Source organism: Anomaloglossus baeobatrachus, chromosome 3 (assembly GCF_048569485.1).
Source record: "Anomaloglossus baeobatrachus isolate aAnoBae1 chromosome 3, aAnoBae1.hap1, whole genome shotgun sequence".
NCBI classification, from domain to species: Eukaryota; Metazoa; Chordata; class Amphibia; order Anura; family Aromobatidae; genus Anomaloglossus; species Anomaloglossus baeobatrachus.
Genome location: NC_134355.1, coordinates 372,930,763 through 372,948,136, shown reverse-complemented (window position 1 = coordinate 372,948,136; position 17,374 = coordinate 372,930,763). Strand labels below are relative to the sequence as shown.

Below are 17,374 nucleotides of genomic sequence, written 5' to 3'. Positions count from 1 at the left end.
GTACCTCAACCTTACAACACCATCCAGGGGTGAGAAGGGAGCATGCTGGGAACACTATATGTGTCCTCTTTTCTTCCATCCGAAACAGTCAGCAGCTACTGCTGACTAAAATCTGTGGAGCTATGCATGGAATGTCTGACCTCCTTCGCACACAAAGCTAAAACTGGAGAACCCGTGATACCACGGGGGGGGTATAGCCAGAGGGGGAGGGGCCTTGCACTTTTAATGTAGTGCTTTGTGTGGCCTCCAGAGGGCAGTAGCTATACCCCAATCGTCTGGGTCTCCCAATAGAGCGCTGAAGAAAAGGAATTTACGGTAAGTAAACAAAATTCCCTTCTTCTTTTTCGCTCCTAATTGGGAGACCCAGACAGTGGGACGTCCAAAAGCAGTCCCTGGGTGGGTAAAAAGATACCACATGAACGGGCTGTCAGACAGCCTCTTCCTACAGGTGGGCCACCGCCGCCTGAAGGACCTGTCTACCTAGGCTGGCATCTGCCGAAGCGTAGGTATGCACTTGATAGTGTTTGGTAAACGTGTGCAGACTCGACCAGGTAGCCGCCTGGCACACTTGCTGAGCCGTAGCCTGATGCCGCAATGCCCAGGACGCACCCACGGCTCTGGTAGAATGGGCCTTCAGTCCAGATGGAATCGGAAGCCCAGCAGAACGGTATGTGTGAAGAATTGGTTCCTTGATCCACCGCGCCAGGGTGGATTTGGAAGCTTGCGATCCCTTATGCTGACCAGCGACTAGGACAAAGAGCGCATCAGAACGGCGTAGAGCCGCCGTGCGAGAAATGTAAATCCTGAGTGCTCTCACCAGGTCCAACAGATGTAAACCCTTTTCAAATTGGTGAACTGGATGCGGACACAAAGATGGCAAAGTGATATCCTGATTGAGATGAAAGGAAGAAACCACCTAGGGAGAAAACTCTGGAATTGGACGCAGTACTACCTTGTCTTGGTGAAACACCAGGAAGGGAGATTTGCAAGATAACGCCGCTAGCTCGGACACTCTTCGAAGAGACGTGACCGCCACAAGAAAAACTACCTTTTGTGAAAGCCGAGAAAGGGAAACCTCTTTCAAAGGCTCGAAAGGCGGCTTCTGGAGAGCAATGAGAACCTTGTTCAGATCCCAGGGTTCCAATGGCCGTCTGTAAGGAGGAACGATATGACAAACTCCTTGGAGAAACGTGCGTACTTTAGAAAGCCGTGCCAAGCGCTTCTGAAAGAATACGGATAGCGCGGAGACTTGACCCTTAAGAGAGCTAAGCGACAAACCTTTTTCCAACCCAGACTGCAGGAAGGAAAGAAAAATTGGCAATGCAAATGGCCAGGGAGAAAACCCTTGAGCCAAGCACCACGCTAAGAATATCTTCCACGTCCTGTGATAGATCTTAGCTGAGGATGGTTTTCTAGCCTGTCTCATTGTGGCAACAACTTCATGAGATAAACCTGAGGCCGCTAGGATCCAGGACTCAATGGCCACACAGTCAGGTTCAGGGCCGCAGAATTCAGATGGAAAAACGGCCCTTGAGACAGCAAATCTGGACGGTCTGGTAGTGTCCACGGTTGGCCTACCGTGAGATGCCACAGATCCGGGTACCACGACCTTCTTGGCCAATCTGGAGCGACGAGTATGGCTCGATGGCAGTCGGACCTGATTTTCCGGAGAACTCTGGGTAACAATGCTAGAGGTGGGAACACATAGGGGAGTCGGAATTGCGACCAATCCTGAACCAAGGCGTCTGCCGCCAGTGCTCGGTGATCGTGAGACCGTGCCATGAAAACTGGGACCTTGTTGTTGTGCCGTGACGCCATCAGATCGACGTCCGGCGTCCCCCAGCGGCAACAGATCTGCTGAAACACGTCCGGGTGAAGGGACCATTCTCCTGCGTCCATGCCCTGGCGACTGAGAAAGTCTGCTTCCCAGTTTTCCACGCCTGGGATGTGAACTGCGGATATGGTGGACGCTCTGCTTTCCACCCACGTCAAAATCCGCTGGACTTCTTGAAAAGCTTGGCGACTGCGTGTTCCCCCTTGGTGGTTGATGTACGCCACCGCCGTGGAATTGTCCGACTGAATCCGAATCTGCTTGCCTTCCAGCCATTGTTGGAAGGCTCGCAGGGCAAGATAGATTGCTCTGATTTCCAGAACATTGATCTGCAGGGTGGACTCTTCCTGAGTCCACGTCCCCTGAGCCCTGTGGTGGAGAAACACCGCTCCCCACCCTGATAGGCTCGCATCCGTCGTGACCACTGCCCAGGACGGGGGAAGGAACGACTTTCCCTGTGACAATGAGGTGGGGAGAAGCCACCAACGCAGAGAGTCCTTGGCAGTCTGAGAGAGGGAGACAGTCCTGTCGAGGGACGTCGATTTCCCATCCCATTGGCGTAGAATGTCCCATTGTAGAGGGCGCAGATGAAACTGCGCGAACGGGACTGCCTCCATTGCTGCTACCATCTTTCCTAGGAAATGCATGAGGCGCCTCAGTGAGTGCGACTGGCTCTGAAGGAGAGATTGCACTCCAGTCCGTAGCGAGCACTGCTTGTCCAGTGGAAGCTTCACTATCGCTGAGAGAGTATGAAACTCCATGCCAAGATAAGTCAGAGATTGGGTCGGGGTTAGATGAGACTTTGGAAAGTTGATAATCCACCCGAAACTCTGGAGAGTGTCTAGTGCCACCTTCAGACTGTGCTGGCATGCCTCTTGAGAGGGTGCCTTTATAAGCAGGTCGTCTAGATACGGGATGACCGAGTGACCCTGCGAGTGCAGAACAGCTACTACTGCTGCCATGACTTTGGTGAAGACCCGGGGGGCTGTTGCCAGACCGAAAGGTAACGCTACGAACTGCAGGTGTTCGTCGTGTATGACGAAGCGTAGGAAACGCTGATGCTCTGGTGCAATCGGCACGTGGAGATACGCATCTTTGATATCTATTGATGCTAGAAAATCTCCTTGAGACATTGAGGCTATGACGGAGCGTAGGGATTCCATCCGGAACCTCCTGACTTTTACGTGTCTGTTGAGCAAATTTAGATCCATGACGGGTCGATACGATCCGTCCTTTTTTGGGACCACAAACAGATTGGAGTAAAAACCGTGACCTTGTTCCTGAAGAGGGACGGAGGTCACCACTCCTTCCGCCTTTAGAGCGGCCACCGCCTGCAACAGAGCATCGGCTCGGTCTGGTGGTGGAGAAGTTCTGAAGAAACGAGTTGGCGGACGAGAACTGAACTCTATCCTGTACCCGTGAGACAGAATATCCCTCACCCAACGGTCTTTGACGCGTGACAGCCAAATGTCGCCAAAGTGGGAAAGCCTCCCACCGACCGCGGGTGTGGGAATCGGAGACTGCAAGTCAGGAGGACGCCGTCTTGGCAACGGTTCCTCCGGCTGTCCTTTTTGGGCGTGACTGAGACCTCCAAGAATCTGAGCGTCTCTGGTCTTTTTGAGTCTTTTTTGACGAGGCGAATTGGGACCTGCCCGGTCCTCGAAAGGACCGATAACCAGACTGACCCTTCCTCTGTTGGGGTTTGTTTTGTCTGTGTTGCGGTAAGGATGAGTCCTTACCCTTGGAGTGTTTGATGATTTCATCCAAACGCTCTCCAAACAATCGGTCACGAGAAAAAGGCAAATTGGTTAAGCACTTCTTGGAATGAGAATCTGCTTTCCAATGTCTCAACCACAGGGCCCTACGCAAAACAACGGAGTTGGCTGACGCCACTGCCGTGCGGCTTGTAGTGTGAAGAACAGCATTAATCGCGTACGACGCAAATGCCGCCATTTGCGAGGTCAATGGTGCTACCTGCGGGGCAAATGCACGTGTGACTGAGTCGACTTGCGCAAGCCCGGCTGAGATAGCTTGGAGTGCCCATATGGCCGCAAAAGATGGCGCTAACGACGCTCCAATCGCTTCATAGATGGATTTCAGCCAGAGCTCCATCTGCCTGTCAGTGGCATCTTTAAGTGCCGCTCCATCCTCAACTGCAACCAAGGATCTAGCTGCAAGCCTGGAAATTGGAGGATCCACTTTTGGACACTGGGTCCAACCCTTGACCACCTCAGGGGGAAAAGGATAGCGTGTATCTTTAAGCCGTTTAGAAAAACGCCTTTCAGGATAAGCGTGGGGTTTCTGGATTGCGTCTCTAAAGTCAGCGTGGTCCAGAAAAGTGCTTAATGTACGCTTAGGGTATCTGAAATGGATTCTCTCGTGCTGCGAAGCTGACTCCTCTACAAGAGGAGCTGGTGGGGAAATATTTAACATCTTATTGATGTTAAATATAAGATCATTAACTATGGCGTCACCATCTGGTGTATCTAGATTGAGAGCGGTCCCAGGATCAGAATCCTGATCAGTTACGTCCGCCTCATCACCCATAGATTCATCTCGCTGGGATCCTGACCATTGAGATGAATGTGAAGGCCCGTCATAGCGAGCCCGCTTAGGCTGCCCGGGGCCATCGTCCGAGTCAGAGTCTTCACCCTGAGGTGTATGTGCCCGTCCCGGAGCTTGGAGGTAATTCAGCTGAGGGGGACCAGGGGGCAATGATTGCACAGTGTCCGTGGCCTGAAGTACAGGCCTAGCTCGCAATGTGTCAAGAATTTGTGACATAGTGAGAGACATTCTGTCAGCAAAAGCTGCAAACTCAGTTCCTGTCACCTGGACAGCATTCACAGGTGGTACACCCTGGGTCACGTCCAGCAGAGGTCCCGACTGTGCAAGCGCCGCAGGGGCCGAGCACTGCACACAATGGGGGTCCGTGGAGCCTGCCGGTAGAAAAGTCCCACATGCGGTGCAGGAAGCATATAATGTCTGTGCCTTGGCACCCTTGCGTTTTACGGACGACATGCTGCTGGCTCTCTGCAATGTGAGAGAGTCTATAGCCAAAGGGCGACCAGCGCTATGCAATACAAAGTATTTGTAGAAACAAAATACTAAGAATACTACTGGCACAAGAGGGGGTGAGCCCTGAGGGCTGCTTACCGCCCGCTGAATAGCGGGTAAGAGGCGCAGAATTCCTTGTCTGGGTCTCCCCGGCTCCCCTCTGCAGCTCAGCGTGTCAGCAGGAATGGCTGCCGGCGTCTGTGGAGAGGGGCGGTCCGTGGGAGTTCCTAAACAAAAGTGCGGGAAACAGTGTCCCCTCTGTGCCTATTGTGAGGGCTGGAGTATGTAAAAACGACTCCAGCCCTCGGCGCTGATGCACTGACCAGCGTCCCGCCCCTCTCCTGACTGGCAGGTCTGGGGGCGGGAACGAACGGAAGCAGGCCGCAAAAGCCGGGGACTCGAGTTATCAGCGCGGCCGCCGTAAAAGCGCGGCCCGCGCTGAAGTCCCCGGCGCACCACAAGTGCCAGCCGCGCCGCAGTCCCAGCGGCCGGCGCGACCGATTCCCAGAAGTGTGCCTGCTTCAGCGAAGCTGAATGAGGCCATGGCACAAGCGCCGCAGCGCTGATGTCCCCGGCACACTACAACACCCAGCATGCTGCGGTGTGAGCGCCAAATGCACGGGGACACAGAGTACCTTGAGGAAGCAGGGCCATGTCCCTGATGTACTCCGCTCCATCCAGCATCTTCTCCAGGGGCTGTAGATGGAGCACGGTCTCAGTGCCTGGAGACCAGTAAATCCCACTTCACCCAGAGCCCTGTAAAAAGGGATGGGGAAGGAATCAGCATGTGGGCTCCTGCCGCCGTACCCGCAATGGGTACCTCAACCTTACAAACACCTCCGACATACAGTGGGGTGAGAAGGGAGCATGCTGGGAGCCCTGTATGGGCCCTCTTTTCTTCCATCCGACATAGTCAGCAGCTGCTGCTGACTAAAAACAATGGAGCTATGCGTGCGTGTCTGACCTCCTTCGCACAAAGCTAAAACTGAGGAATCCGTACTCCTACGGGAGGGTGTATAGCCAGAAGGGGAGGGGCCTTACACTTTTAAGTGTAGTTCTTTGTGCGGCCTCCAGAGGCAGTAGCTATACACCCACTGTCTGGGTCTCCCAATTAGGAGCGAAAAAGAAAAAAGTATTAGAAAAAAAAGCGCCAATTCTTGCCAGAAGAAGCCAATTAAAATTATTAAAAATGTCTAACTTTAAAAAAATATTTACTTTTTTTTTATTTTTAAAAACTGGAAAAGTATTTCTTTTTTAAGATTTACATGGGAGGCTAAGCACAGTCAGCGGTTTTATTTTTTTTTTCCCCACACAGCAGTGCTGTATTATAAGAGAATGAATGGGAATGTATGGATCCCTTTCAAAAAGACCCTTAAACTGAGAATACATGATAACTTTGGCAGTGCCAAGTCACATGGCTAAAGACTGCAACGCAATGCAAGTGAATGGGGCACAGTCACCAGGATAAGCAAGTTGCAAAAGGTCAATATGATTTTGAGACTGGCTTGTCAAGGACTCCGTTGGCTCAGGGTCACAATGCGACCCCATTCAATTATATTGTGCTGCAACGTAACAGACACCTAGCAATAATTAGCTGCACAATATGTGCTACAGCCCAAGTCGCAATGTAGCCCAAGACTAACACAGTATATACCCCTTGCCCATTTGGTTCTATAAATTACACATTGCTTAGCCTACAATATAAGGAGTGACCATTTGACCACGAGATCATTTTACATATCTTTTTGTGACTCACTACGATTTTGGCTTTCTAAAAGCTTCTACTTATGTCTTACAGTATGTTGCTAGTTCCTTATAACTCGAGGCCTCCAGCATATAACATACACTATGTGGAATACATAAAGATAGCCATACACATGATAGAAGTAGTTTGACAATTTAGTTGATGTTGGTAATTAAAGAGAATCTGTCAGCAGGTTTTTATGTAATCTGAGATTAGCATGACATGGGGCCAGAGACCCTGATGTGATGTGCCACTTAGGCTGGTTTCAGACGTCCGTGTTTAGTCAGGTACCAGTCACACGCATGGTTATGGTCATACGTGTGTCATACGTGTGTTACACATGTGTCACACGTGTGACATCCGTGTGACACATACCGGGTCTCTGTAATGAAAAGATGTTCTATATTTACCTGTATCCAGCGATGCTGTCTCCGGCTCTGCTGCCTCCCGCTCCTGATCCCCGTTCATTATTTTCATTATTCACTGCCTGAGGATCTGGAAGCCGGAACATAGCGGGGACAGGCTGGATACAGCACAGCATCGCTGGGGACGTCACCGGGGACATCGCCGGTGACAGGTGAGTATACAACAGTTTGTGCAGTGACATCCAGGGACTCATTAGGGTTCCCAATGAACCCCTGGAAGTCACCATCGTGACACTCGCTGTAACACAGTTGTCGCAGGGGTGTCATCAGGAGGTCATCAGAGTTCATTGGGAAATACGATGACCTCCTGGACGTCCCTAAACACACACTGCTGGCAGGATACTCACCTGTCACTAGCGATGTCCCCAGAGATGCTGTCCTCGGCGATGCGGTCCTTGGCGGTGCCGTCTCTTTTGCAGTCACCGCGATGCCCCTGCTCTCAGCTGCTCAACGCGATGAATAATCAATGAAAATAATGAGTGGGGGTGAGGGGCGGGAGGCAGCAGTGCCAGAGACAGCATCACTGGATACAGGTAAATATAGAAAATCTTTTTATTTAAAAACCCGTGTTTTCTCTGGTACGTGTCACACTGATGTCACACGGATCACATCAATGTGCGGTCCGTGTGACATCCGTGCTGCTGGAGAAAAAACGGCACGTCTCCGTGTGAAATAGCGGGGCCACACGGTCCGTGTGAAAACACGGCCGTGTGAGAGTGCACAATAGGGTAACATGGGTACGTGTGACATCCGTGTTAAAAACGGAAGTCACACGTACCTAAAACACGGACGTCTGAAACCAGCCTTAAACTGCAAAATGTGGCCTACTAAGATCAGTGTTCTATCCGCAGGAAATTAACACTAGAGGACTAGGTGTCTAGGCCTCATGGTTTATCCTCACCCCCACCACTGAATAGCAGCTTTCTGTCAATATACAGTTTGCACAGAAAGCTGTCTATCAGTGAAGGTGGTTATACACAACTCAGCATTCTATGCTCCACTGGATCTGCAGCAGAGAATATGGATTCTAATAAAACTGATGCATGCAGTAAACTAAGATACATCACTGGAAAAGAGCTCTCTGCCCCTACATTATGCTGCTGTCAGATTACATAGTGAAAACTGCTGACAGATTCCCTTTAAACGGTGTTTAATGAGGCAATACTAGTTAGGGTAACATCTGGCGAATTTTGGATGAAATATTGACAGAAGTGAGGTCATTATACAGAGGTAAGAGACAGTTCACTGAATGATCCTTTGTAGATTAGCAATGTGACGGAAAACAGTCACTTACTAAGAGCCATCAGATTAAAAAAAGTAAATAAGTTTAAAACCATCTCAAGTCAACATTTTACACGTTCTGATAGTGTGACAATTATTCGCTTACACAGTTTGTTACGCTCCCCCCTCCACATTTTTTTTTTATGGTTGATATTATTGATGGTCAATCAACCCTAGTATGCGTATGGCACCTTTACCAAGAGGCAAGAATTAATTATAACAGGTAACAAAGCTTTGAGATGTGGATTGTCATTATAGGTTATTGAGCCTAGGACAGACATGTAGTTGAAGCTTCTGTTACTATCTGAAGAGATAGAAGGTAAAAGCAAGAGTTATGATCTGGTTAAGAAGTAGGAGGCGAGTAAAGACACGCTGAAAGCAAAGTATTAAGTCTAAAAATTAGCGCCTAAATTACCGGCTCGTCGACGATACCATCCTTAAAGGAAAAAAAATATGATTAAAAAGTGAAGATCGTGCATTATGAAGTAATAATGAAAAGGCAGAATTCATTTCTTCTCCATACAATCTATTTTAATTAACCGTATAAAATTCTTAGCAATTCATAGCCTGTCCCTATGTTCTTTCACTATTACCTGCCATATAAAAACACACAACTTTGGAGCAAATTGGGACTTGTTTGCACGTCTACGAATTGGCAAATTAGAAGAGTAATTAAATTGGCACCTCCAAAAATACCTTCAACCATTAGTAACGGTATAGAGAGGCATAGAAATGGCATGGATTACTTCATTATAAGCATCACATTAGATTTCATAGTAAGGGGCTGCTCACCTGGGTAAGATCAGGGATGTCACCTTTATCGATACCAACTTGCTGTAACACAAATTAAAAAATATATAAGTGGAAGATGCACTTAAACTCACAAGGTTTTAAACTAGGTGATCTCGGCAATATGGATGGAGAGAGACACATACATGGTTATAACACGTGCCACTGCAACATTCCAAAAGGGGATTGTAGGGACCCCCATTATGTAGACAGGTACAGATAATAGAATGGGAGAGTTGGAAGGGACCTCAAGGGCCATCGGGTCCAACCCCCGGCGAGTGCACCTGCATCCCAGCGTTAACCCCTGCATCTTTTACACATTTGAGGCATAGACCACCCCTTTACCAAAAACATACATTTGGAAATCACTTAGCCCCAAGACATAGCTATATGACTTACCAGCAAGATGTCTCTGTAGTAGACCTCTAGTATCAGACTACTGCATATTAAAAGGGGCTTAAAAATTCAATTTTTACACCACTTACCTCTGCAACTTTCATAAACTCTGAAACTCTTGTCATTCTGGTCAAGAACCGTTTGTAAATTTCTAGAGCATCTTTACATTGACCTTTCTTCATTTCAAAGAATTTCTCTGATACATAATGGAAAAGATAGGGGTAAACAAAAATCATATGCAAGATGTCATACAAGAACTAAGCGCCACACACTGTTACAAGGCCATGCAGCTTTACCATGATTTTACAATTTCAGATAATTGTAGCAAAAAACAAAAAAAATAAATAAATTTTCGTACTTTGCCTTCATTACAAAATTTTCTATGGTCTTTATTTTATGAAACATTCAACTCTATTGTAGTCTGTGGCCATAAGTAAGCTGACAAGCGCTCAGAAAAGTACAAAAAAATTAATATAATATAATATAATATAAAAGATAGATAGAGATAGATAGATAGATAGATAGATAGATAGATAGATAGATAGATATACACACACATACATACATATATACACACACATATACATATATATATGTGTGTGTGTATATATGTATGTATGTGTATACATGTATATATGTGTGTATGTATATATGTATGTATGTATATATGTGTGTATGTATATATGTGTATGTGTGTATGTATGCATGCATATAATATATATATATATATTATATGCATGCATACATACACACATACATATACACATACACATACACACATATATACATGTATACACATACACACATATATACATGTATACACATACACACATATATACACGTACACACATACACACATATATACACGTACACATATATATATATATATGTGTATACATGTATATATGTGTGTATGTGTATACATGTATATATGTGTGTATGTGTATACATTTATATATGTGTGTATGTATATATGTATGTGTGTGTGTGTGTGTGTATGTGTGTGTATGTATGCATGCATATAATATATATATATATATTATATGCATACATACACACATATACACATACACACATATATACATGTATACACATACACACATATATACACACATATATATATATATATATATATATATATATATATATATATATATACACATATATATATGTGTGTGTGTATATATGTGTAAAATATATATATATATATGTGTAAAATATATATATATATACACACACACAATATTATATTATATATATGTATACATATATATATACATATATATATATGTGTATACATATATATATATATATATATATATATATATATATATATATATATATATATATATATATATATATATATATATATATGTATATACATATGTATACACATATATATATATGTATATATATATGTATACATATATATAATATAATATTGTGTGTGTGTATATATATATATATTTTACACATATATATATATATTTTACACATATATACACACACACACATATATATATGTGTGTATATATATATATATGTGTGTATATATGTGTGTATGTGTATACATGTATATATGTGTGTATGTGTATATGTGTGTATGTATGCATATAATATATATATATATTATATGCATGCATACATACACACACACACACACACACACACACACACACACATACATATATACATACACACATATATACATGTATACACATACACACATATATACATGTATACACATACACACATATATACATGTATACACATATATATATATATATGTGTACGTGTATATATGTGTGTATGTGTACGTGTATATATGTGTGTATGTGTGTACGTGTATATATGTGTGTATGTGTATACATGTATATATATGTGTGTATGTGTATACATGTATATATATGTGTGTATGTGTATACATGTATATATATGTGTGTATGTGTATACATGTATATATGTGTGTATGTGTATACATGTATATATGTGTGTATGTGTATACATGTATATATGTGTGTATGTGTATACATGTATATATGTGTGTATGTGTATACATGTATATATGTGTGTATGTGTATACATGTATATATGTGTGTATGTGTATACATGTATATATGTGTGTATGTGTATATGTATGTGTGTATGTATGCATGCATATAATATATATATATTATATGCATGCATACATACACACACACATATATACATGTATACACATACACACATATATACATGTATACACATACACACATATATACATGTATACACATACACACATATATACATGTATACACATATATATATATATGTGTACGTGTATATATGTGTGTATGTGTGTACGTGTATATATGTGTGTATGTGTGTACGTGTATATATATGTGTGTATGTGTATACATGTATATATATGTGTGTATGTGTATACATGTATATATATGTGTGTATGTGTATACATGTATATATATGTGTGTATGTGTATACATGTATATATATGTGTGTATGTGTATACATGTATATATATGTGTGTATGTGTATACATGTATATATATGTGTGTATGTGTATACATGTATATATATGTGTGTATGTGTATACATGTATATATATATGTGTGTATGTGTATACATGTATATATGTGTGTATGTGTATACATGTATATATGTGTGTATGTGTATACATGTATATATGTGTGTATGTGTATACATGTATATATGTGTGTATGTGTATACATGTATATATGTGTGTATGTGTATACATGTATATATGTGTGTATGTGTATACATGTATATATGTGTGTATGTGTATACATGTATATATGTGTGTATGTGTATATGTATGTGTGTATGTGTATATGTATGTGTGTATGTATGCATGCATATAATATATATATATATTATATGCATGCATACATACACACATACACATATATACATACACACATATATACATGTATACACATACAGACATATATACACACACACACATATATATATATGTATATGTGTGTGTATATATGTATGTATATATACACATACACATACACACACACACACACACACACACACACACACACACATATATATATTATATATGTGTGTGTATATTATATATATATATATATATATATATAATGTGTATACATGTATATATGTGTGTATGTGTATACATGTATATATGTGTGTATACATGTATATATGTGTGTATACATGTATATATGTGTGTATGTGTATACATGTATATGTGTGTATGTGTGTATGTATGCATGCATATAATATATATATATATATCTGTAACAGAAAGTGTTACAAACTCTCCTGCTTATCTGAGAACCCATTGGATAGATCATTCTGACAGTTAAGAAGTCGGCCACGATTTTGTATACTTTATTGATTTTAGGCTGTGTGTGTACTGCGCGTAATTTCATGCGCTTACGCTGCGTATTGCACTGCAACGTAAAAGCATGAGTCCTGCGTCCCCAGCAAAATCTATGAAGATTGTGCATAATCCATCCGCACGTTGCGTTTGAGAGCGCAGTGATTTGCATGCTGAAATTATCCAAATCGCTGCGCTAAAAAAAGCAACATGTCACTTCTTTCGTGCACTTTGGATGCTGCTCCCACTCTGTATGGGAGAGGCTGCATCCCGAGCGCATGAATTCAGCATCTATTCTACAGACACACTGCATCCATTACGCAGTGTTTCTGCAGTGATTTGAAGCGCACATGCACTGCCAAATCGCTGCAGAATATTTGTCACGGCAGTAAGCAACGTGCGCACATACCCTTATAAAAGTGTAATGCAATTTTTAAAAGTTATGTTGACAACATGGAAAATAAGTAACAAATTATAGTCGAGTCTATAGAAGTTTAACATTTAAAAAGGGAGGGGGAAGGATGAGGGGAGGAAAGAAAAAAAACCCAAAAACAAAAAGGGAGGAGAATTGTGTAGGAAAAGGAGTTCTGAAATTTGCTTAACTTTTAGTTGTATTTTCGTACATAAAACTTGTCCAACTCTAAAACTTCAAAAAAAATCTCAAGATAAACAAACGGAAGAATTACTCTATATTACCCTTAAAACTAGATAAAATGTTTAATCCTTGATGAAAGATATTTAAGATTTGGAGTGAATTTTTTTCAACCATCTTGTTGAATATTTGGTGTAAGATTTCTCCTTTAATGCTAATTTATATTCGTACACAGTGTATCCACCCATATTCTGTCCACCGCCATTAACTTGAGAACGGCTGCAGCTATAGGCATAGAAGTGGTGTCTAGGTGTAGTAAAGTAGCCATGTGCTATAGAGCCCCACCTGGTGGAAAACAACAGAGTTGGCATTTTTATCTCGAAAACGGAATGAGAGAGAAAAAAAAAAATTGTAGGACATCAATTCAATATGAATTGACACCTTGCATACAGAAATGCTATGATATGAAACCCATGACCCCTCCAAAACCTTGAATGCTGGTCACGCATATGGCACTCATTTAACTTTGATGCTCAAAGTGGCAGTCAGCTGCAATGCACATCTGGACTCTGGACAGCATACTGTATCTTGCTGCACGTTGTGCAATATAGTAGGTGACACGTTTGCACAATCATCTGTGATACGTCGCCGTAGGTCCTGCAATGTTGGTGGAGGGGTCGCATACACCTGCTGTTTGATGGGACCTCACAGAAAGAAGTCCAATGGGGTCAGGTCAGGTGACCGTGGAGGACACTCCACGCAGACACCATACCCAATGACTTGTAGGAAGGTCTCCATAAGGTATCGCTTCACGTCCGCAGCCTTGTGAGTTTTACACGTTTCTAATCATAGCATTTCTCTATGCAAGGTGTCGATTCATATTGAATTGATGATGCCCTACAACTTTGTAATTCACTCTCTCTCTCTCTCTCTCGTTCCGTTTGAGATAAAAATGCTACCTCCATTGTTTTCCACCAGGTGGCACTATAGGCGATTTCATTGCGTAGCGCATGGCTACTTTACTATACCGAGACACCACTTCTATGCCTATAGCTGCCGCCGTTCTCAAGTTAATGGCAGTGGACACACACTATATGGCGTGAAGAGACTATTACCGTATTTCATGCATAGATGGAACTTTGTCGTTTTTCCAGTTGGCTGCTAGAAATTTTTTTTATCACTTGGATGATGTGACATGTGATGTGATGTGTCTACAATTCAGATTAAATTCATCTAGGCCGATGGATAATAAAACTAATTCCACTGTAAGACTAATTTTATTTGAAGTCACATTATGGAGGAGTATCTCTACATCGCTTCATAAGTTATTCAATTTTGGACAGCTCCAGAATATCTTGAGTAGTTCCCTTTTCACCACAATTTCTCCATAACATTTCAGAGTTTGTTATAGAGAACCTATTTAGCTTTTGTGGGATATAATATCACTCAGCACATATCTTAAAATATGTTTCTTGTAAAGATGCACAAGACGAGTTGGAGTAAAGGCCACTTTACATGCAGAGATAAATCTTTGGCAGATCTGTGGTTGCAGTGAAATCATGGACATATTGTTCCATTAGTACACAGCCACAAACCTGGCACTGATTGTCCACAATTTCACTGCAACCACAGATCTGCCGCAGATTTATCTCTGTGTGTGACAGGCCCAAAAGTGTTAAGGTACCGTCACACTTAGCGACGCTCCAGCGATCCCACCAGCGATTGACCTGGCAGGGATCGCTGGAGCGTCGCTACATGGTCGCTGGTGAGCTGTCAAACAGGCAGATCTCCACAGTGATCAGAGATCATCCACCAGCCACCCGTGTAACGACACTGTGCTTGGTAACCATAGTACACATCGGGTTACTAAGCAAAGCGCTTTGCTTAGTAACTCGATGTGTACCTTGGCTACGTGTGCAGGGAGCCGGCTTCTAGAAGCTGCGGACGCTGGTAACCAAAAGGTAAATATCGAGTAACCAAGCAAAGCCTTTGCTTGGTTACCCGATGTGCACCTTGGTTACCAGCGTCCGCAGAAGCCAGCTCCCTGCACATTCAGATTGTTGCTCTCTCGCTGTCAAACACAGCGATGTGTGCTTCACAGCGGGAGAGCAACGACCAAAAAAATGGTCCAGGACATTCAGCAACGACAGACGACCTCACAGCAGGGGGCCAGGTCGTTGCTGGATGTCACACACAGCGACATAGCTAGCAAGATAGCTGTTGCGTCACAAAAACCGTGACTTAGCAGCAATGTCGCTTAGTTAGATGTGACCTTTATCTAGAGCAGATTCCATCTATTAGTTGGAAATGTCATTCCTCTTTTCCAGTTTCTTAAATTTGTAATCATTTAGTATTGAGTATATGTAACTGGTCCTCCAAAAGCTGATGTTTGTTGGGTTGTTAAGTAAATTTATAATGGTTTTAGGAATTTTTGTAGACATAAGATGGGTTTGTTGAACAAAATCTATGATGCGGTTCCATTTACTCTTTACGGTTGTTGGTAATTGGTGTCTTACACTCAGGACATCAAAGGGGATAATGTTATCGTTCTCTATTATGTCAGTTAGGTAGGTTATTCTGTATTTTTTGCAATCTGATATTTTGATTCTTGGAATTATTATTTCTAAAGTGTCTATAGTTAGGTCTTTAATTTCGTTCATTAAGTATCCTTGTTTTATTAGAGATTTTTGCAATTCTCTCCAAGCTTTAATTTCTGCGTTATTAGTTGGTAACTTTTTGTTGGTTTTAATTAAGTATGCTAGAAGTATATTATATATATATATATATATATCTTTCTTTTTATTGCAAGAGAAGAATTTTTCTAAGAACATCCAGCTATTGTTTAGTTCCTCAAGTAATGTATTTTGGGTTTGTTTCAATAAGTTAAGTAATTTGACTGTATGTTGGGTAATCCAATGCCTCCATTTTGTTTGTTTGAATAGTAGGTTTTTAGAAATTCTAGATTTCCTATTTTGCCATATAAATTTTTGCAGTTGGGATTGGATTTTAGTCGGCCACTATTTTGTTTGTGCAGCTTTCCTTACAAAACAGCACTGCTGCCTATATAATGATTGCTGATGGGGGAACATGTGACCAGACCGGTCCATCAGCCTCCTCCAACAGAAAAGCAGCTTTTCTCTGTGAGGGGTTTCACAATTGGAGAAAGTTGATGGACCCATCTGGTCACTATTCCTCCACCAGTGGCCATTATATAGACTGAAATGCTGGTCAGTTTGTGAAGCAGCGCTAACAGAATTAAAGGGAACCTGTCACGTGGAAAAATGCTATTAAACTGAGATATGGGAGTAATCTGCAGGTTAGGCTGTAGTCACACTAGTGTATAGAATCCAATGTGAGAGCATTGGATGAGAAATGCTAATGATCCTCGGCTTCCGCTCTGCTACGAGCGTGAGCCAAGTGTCATGCAACTGTGATCCGATCTTGCAATTGGATCACAGCTGCGGAGAGGGAGAGAGTGATCGCTTCCATTATCAGCCTGTAGATATATCACACTGCACTCAGATTTCATCGAAGCGTAGTCCGATGTTTCTATCGCACCCACAGACATGTATGGGTGCAAGCAATCCGAGACTTGCAGACAAAAAAAAAAAAAAAAAAAAAAAAATCGCAGAATGCGATTTTTTTCCTCAGTCCGATTAGGGCAGAGGAAAAACAAGCAGATGTGAGCTCCAGCATTGTCTTACATGGGGCCAAATCAATGTGAGATTTTCTCTAATTGCACTCGTGTGAGTCATACGTCACTGTGACTAGCCTCATTAGCATTCTAAACCTGCCCAGCGTTTGCACATTAAACCCCACTGCCGGGAGGGAAAAAAAACCCAAACACGTTAATGCCCCCGGCACCGTTCGGAGTCAGTTATGGAGGCGGCGC

At 42.7% G+C, this 17,374-nt stretch overlaps 1 protein-coding gene across 1 annotated transcript in view; it reads right to left on the bottom strand.

The window, feature by feature from the left end:
- SNAP91 (synaptosome associated protein 91) overlaps window positions 1-17,374 on the bottom strand; it is a 198,609-nt gene that overhangs the window by 103,807 nt on the left and 77,428 nt on the right. Inside the window, exons 8-9 of the mRNA XM_075341499.1 lie at window positions 9,610-9,716; window positions 9,128-9,169 (exon numbers count right to left, since the gene is read on the bottom strand). Of these exons, the coding sequence (XP_075197614.1) occupies window positions 9,128-9,169; window positions 9,610-9,716 (149 nt within the window). The remainder of the gene's footprint in view (window positions 1-9,127; window positions 9,170-9,609; window positions 9,717-17,374) is intronic.